Source organism: Azolla caroliniana, unplaced genomic scaffold, assembly GCF_043228905.1.
Source record: "Azolla caroliniana isolate FFs.n. ecotype wild unplaced genomic scaffold, voAzoCaro1.0.p SCAF_3, whole genome shotgun sequence".
Classification (NCBI taxonomy): domain Eukaryota; kingdom Viridiplantae; phylum Streptophyta; class Polypodiopsida; order Salviniales; family Salviniaceae; genus Azolla; species Azolla caroliniana.
The window spans coordinates 6,852,566-6,858,565 of NW_028230438.1; the positions used below are offsets into that span (position 1 = coordinate 6,852,566).

The window sequence follows — 6,000 nt, forward strand, 5'->3', positions numbered from 1 at the left end:
TAGGCAATAAATTGTAGAGATATGACTACATTTGGAGAAGGACCAACTTATCTCGACCTCTTATGGATTTTATATGCAAGGCATCCCCAATCATGTAAACGAAATGTTAAGGAATGTAGTAGGATGAAGTCTTGCTATGAAGTAAGACATTGGGACCTAAAACCTATACGAAAGTTCGTAAGCCAACTCATCACGTGGTGTATGACATATTGGTCTAGGCATACTAGTATATATAGATAGATATTGTTTAGCATCCATACGGTGAACCATAGGGCATGAGTAGACAAGTGTTCTTGACGTATGTTTCCTTGCTAAGAAAGGATATTCATGGTCTTCCACTTAAGCAATGTGCAAGATGTGGTGGACGATTGGAAATGGTCCCACACTTATTATGGACTTGCTCATTCCCTACAACATTTGTACAAAGACTAAGTGCATGTCTTTATCACATATTTCCTGGCCAGAGGTTTGGGAAACACTTTTGGTTATTTGGACAAATTCCGAGCGCCCTATTCAACAATCCCTATTTTCTCCAATTGACACGATTTTGGGCACTCTGGACCATTTGGACAACCCACAATAATAAGGTCTTTGATCTATTAAACCAACTGCATGAAATTAGCGTCTTTAAGCAATCCCTCGGGCAATCTCTACTTGATTGTCTACAACTTAGAGACATCATACTGCAAATTTACAATCTTTACTTCGAGTGCTTTTAAGCTCTTTAGTGTCTAATCAACACTTGTATATTTATTTATATTCTTTGTGGGTTTTCACCTCACTTTGAGGTTTCCCACTAGTAATAAAAGTGTTACTAAAAAAGAATAAGAAGGGATATTCATACTTCGGAGCAAAAACTCTTATGTGGTTGGTGTATTCGCAATAAGAATACACATATGAGCTCAACCTTCTAAGTGGTGCCTTAACTCTGACACTCAACTTATCACCCCTCTCAATATGTCATCATAGATTTCACAAATTGCACTATTTCCTAAGAATGTAAAAAGCAAGTGATGTCCATCCTCTACTAGACCATCACATACCTTACATGCCTTTATATTTGGTGCATTCGATCCTATAATGCATCTTCAATACCTAGCTTGTGTGGCACAATGTGGAGAGGTGTCTAAAAGTTTATACTCATGTTGGTAATGAGAGAAGGTTGGAGCAAGACATTAAGGTCTCAAGTCAATCTGAAATCCCATAGACAAAGTCATCAAGAGGCCTCTTCAAGAGTTAATACTCATGTTCATAATGAGATAAGGTTAAATACAATCATGAGACATTCTTTCCTTATATTGAAACCAAGATTTAGGGTTGATGAATGCAATGTAATATTATCATTCTGTCCTTTTACAATCTTCCCATTGATTCCATTAATCTTGTAGCTACAGATTCATAACATCACTTGGAGGCTCTAAGAGATCCTCCACAACCCACCGTTTGAATCATTGTTTTATGCTCTTGTATGTAAACATAGGGTATTGATGAGGTTGGATGGTCCCCACTACCATCATTGTTGTTTTCTCCACATTCACAATTAGTCTACTAATTTGACAAAATGTTATTGATGCTCCAAGTAAACATAGCATCCAATTAACATAGTATATATAGAGAACCACATCACCCACACACAAAACCAAAAGGTAACTTGTTGCATAAGTTTTGCATCATCTAGTTTTTGGAAGTGTGTTGTGGGTAAAGTTCAATATCAAAGTTCTAGATCATGGGATAGGGTTCTACCAAATATAGCAAACAAGTTTCACCCATACATTAGAGAACCACCTTATGAGAGAGGCTAAATTTGTACATGTTCATTGAACCAATTGTTGCTAATGTTTTGTGTTAAACCCATGAACCAAATGGTTAGCAAAAAAACTAAATTTGCACATGTCCATGTATGAATGATTATGTACCAAATTCTTTGCATACGCTCCATACATGACCTAGTTAGAGGTACTTATGTAAAGATATGATTATTATATCTCCATATGAAGAAGTCACCACCGATTTCTCTCTTGTGTTGAAAATAAAAATACAATATCTAAGCATTTGTTGTGAGGTTAATGCCATTGAGCAAAGAGGGCAAGTGAGAGTGGATCTCGTTAATGTTGAACATATTCAAAATGTCCTTGCAAATTGACATTATTCTTATCATACTAGACTTTTCTTGCAAGATTTTCGTCCATTACTCGACTTAGTACCAATCTCTGAAGTGTACATTGGTGTTATAGAATAAAAATCATGAATATTTGTACCTTTCTCACATGGATTCCACATGCTACCTTCGTCCCAAAATGGTCTCCATGATAAGTCACGTTGTGGCAAAAACCATGGTCTTATCGAGGGTTGAGGTGGGGGGACCCTGTTATTAATCAAATTGTTGCCACTATGATCCGCGTGTTGGAGAGGATTAAACATTTGGAATGGGAATTGAGTGAAGCCTTCATGGAGTAGAAATTCTGGTGGTTGACTTTCTCTTAAAGGTACAAACATGTTGTTGCCCATCATTCCTAAAGATGATGCCATGCTAGAAGGCCCAAGCATCATAGGATGCGGAAATCCATTAGGTATATTATCACTTTCATTGGTTTTAATTTTCATAGTTTGTTTTAGTGGAGACATCAGTTGTCCTCCAAAACGCTTTTGCATTGAGTTAGAACCCGCATTCTTCTTGTATCTACTCACTTTTCCACTTTCGATGAAACCAAAAACCTCCTTTCGTGATCGGAAGCGGCGATTCGAATTTGGATCAATGTAGTACTGTGAAACCATTAATCGCACACCATTAGAATTGTTGCTCGCGAAAGTTGAATTTGTATATATCTAAGAGTACAAAGAACCACACTAGCGCAACTAGTTACATTATCCCTATAGCGCAATGTTAAATTGTTGCCTTTACAACTAGTATAGTAAGGAAACTGGCATAAGTAGTTACCTTATCCTTAGACCCTGCACTATTACCACTACCCCTAGTTTTAAGCTCTGTGACCCAACCATGTGGAAGCCAATCTGGAGAGTTGATTACTTCGACTTTTCGGGGTTGGAACCGCGGTATCTTGTCACAAGAGACAAGTGCATCCCGACTAGGATTAGTGGGCAAGGTATCAGGCACCCACGAAACTTGCATAGGTGTTGAAAAAATCTTTGTGGTTCCATACTCGATTATGGAATGAACCTTTGTGATACTCAACTCGGATGTGGAAAGAATCTTCGTGACTTTTGGCTCAAGTGTGGACCGGGTTTTCATGATTCGTGGCTCTGATGCGGAGTGAATCTTCGTAACTCCTGACTCCGCCCCGGCGGGGAGAATCTTTGTGGTTTCCGACTCTCTTTTACTAGTGGTAACAAGAGGAGGAGGTGCATCGTCTTCTCGTATAACATTAAAAGCGGCTTTATGTAAACTTATGGTAGGAATGTCCGAAGATTCATTACAACTCACAATGTTGTTGGGCAATGATTGGGTACATACAACCTCATTGGGCAAGTTCTCATTACACACCATGGGGTTGGTCAAAGATTCATTACATGCTGAGATGGGAGGCCCAAATTGGTGGTCTTTTTTTGCCTCTCCTTCTTGTTGGGCACTTAGACCACAATGCCTAGCAGTCCATCTCTGAACAATACCCTGAATCTCTTCTATGAGACCTCCCAAGCTATCCTTACCATTATTGTCTGAAGGAGAAGAGGATTGGCCTATGGAGAGACATGTCCAATCATTTGAAGAGGAATTATGCCTAACCCTAATCCATTCTATGGATTTTCTTGTTTCTTCAAGGAATCTTCCTAGATCTTGCATTGGGTTGTCCATATCAGGGGAGAGAGAGAGATCACTTAAGGTTATGAGAGCAGAAGGGTTTAACTCAATTAAGGTTATCCGAGCAAGTATTCAGCTCATTTAAGATTGAGATTAATTAAGAGAATAAAGATGAGTTTCTAATAGTGTGGTTAAAAGTAATGATCATTAGGGGGTCTGTAAGAAATCCTCTGTTACTTGAGAGAGTAACGGTGGAGTGTAAAAGGGTTCTCTTTCTCTATAGAGAACACTCTCCATTTCCCAATATAATCAATGGATCCATACACATACTAATACACACATTATACATACATAATACATACATACATACATACATACATACATACATACATTACATTACATACATACATACATATACACACACATTTTTCTTTTGCTTCCCTCAATCCATTTCCCCATCTTAGTTGGATACATCATACATACACACATTCTCCTATGCTTCCCCATCTTTGTTTGGATATATATCATATATTTCCATATCTTTTCTGACTACATTGCACATACACATATACATACATGATACACCCATGCATGAATGTAACTAGTTCATAGGTCACGCCACTACAACTAGTTTACAAAGGCTGAAAACATACCCATCTCCAAGGCCTTTTCTCTATGCAATACAATACCCCATGCATACATACAACTATAGTTGGTTCATAGTTGAAGCAACTACAACTAGTTTATAAAGGTTGAAACAACTCCCGCACTTGAAACGCCTTTTCTCCCTTCAATACAATGTCCCATGCATACAGTTCAAACAATGGATATCCCATCATGTTTGCCTTACTAGATCGTCATATCCTACAAATGTGCATACAATCTAGACAATGGATACCCCATCATGTTTGTCATACAACGTATTCATGCCATATCATACTTCGTAGTCATGTCATTCATGTCATAGATGCAAATGTGTACAGATATGTGGTTGAGACAATAGACCCCTCCACTAGTTCCACATGTGATTATGCCTAGCTCGTATAACCTTGGTAAGTGTGGAAATGGATGCCCCAATGAATTAGAAATAAGGTTACTCATCGTATAAAATGTCAATCAGAGTCAATATGTGAATAGCTTTACACTACAAAGATAACACAAGTTCTAGATGCAAAATGACAACAATAGGCATACAATAAGATTGTCAACCCCTACCTATTAATACATCCTAGATCTTTGTTCAACCCTTAATCATCACATTGTTATCAAGTCAACATTTTTCTACAAGCCAATACGTGTTTCGTGTCATGTGCTAAAGAAATTGTACATCTATTTTTCCAAATACACTTGTATTTATTGTTTTCATGTCATGCCCTCACTTATGTTGTCTTTCCCAAGATTTCCATGTCACTTTCTGTGTTCCTTTAAAGTAGAGACATGCATAAGCAGAAGCAAGCACACTCGCTTCACTCACTCAAGTCTCACACCCATACAAGGGCACAAGCAATATATATATATATTGTACTTAATTTTTTGAGTTTCACATACTATGACTAAAAACTAATCTTTCCATTGCTCTTTGTGTGTTTATGCACTTAGCATGCCAACCATTGTACTATACATATAGACACGAGTGCATTTATTCATTGTTTAGCCTCCCATTAAAGAAAATTGTTTAGTCGCTCTTTTAGTTGAACACACAAGCATATGAATGTGCATAGATATTAGCTAGAGACCCATTTATTTATGTCTTATTAGCTCTCACCTATGTGTTCATTGTATAGATTTCACATGCTTCGACTAAGTTTGGTCATGCAACAAATTTTACAATCATGTTGTTAATACATAGTTACCGTCTATAGATGCACAAGTGTTGGTTATTCTTTGAAGGGTCTTTCATGGAAAGTGCATGTACATATGATAAACAAACCACTTATTTTATAATATTTTGTTCTATTGAATCACATAGTATGCAAACAAAATAAATGCCCACTCTACCATGCACATAAACTGTGTTGTAGAGATATCATACCATTGTGTTTGAAATACTGAACCATGAGTATGGTTATGTGTCTATCAACCTCACTTCTAAGGTGTTGCAAAGTACAATTATCATTTTGAGATAGTATATGCATATTCATTGGGATCCTCATCAACAAGGTCATGTTTGTTAATAAAATCGAAGCACCCTTCCAAGTTACTGTAGCTAGTTTTGCTCATTCAACATACTCCATCAATGTATT

The 6,000-nt window shown here is 37.3% G+C and overlaps 1 protein-coding gene across 1 annotated transcript; it reads right to left on the bottom strand.

Annotated features, from left to right (window-relative positions):
* Positions 1-1,804: 1,804 nt before the first annotated feature.
* LOC147866091 (uncharacterized) lies at positions 1,805-3,936 on the bottom strand. The gene is made up of 2 exons (XM_087316462.1): positions 2,939-3,936; positions 1,805-2,763 (listed from the first exon to the last, which is right to left on the bottom strand). Exons 1-2 carry the CDS (start codon positions 3,809-3,811, stop codon positions 2,155-2,157), a joined length of 1,482 nt encoding a protein of 493 aa, XP_087172588.1. The 5' UTR covers positions 3,812-3,936; the 3' UTR covers positions 1,805-2,154.
* Positions 3,937-6,000: the final 2,064 nt, after the last annotated feature.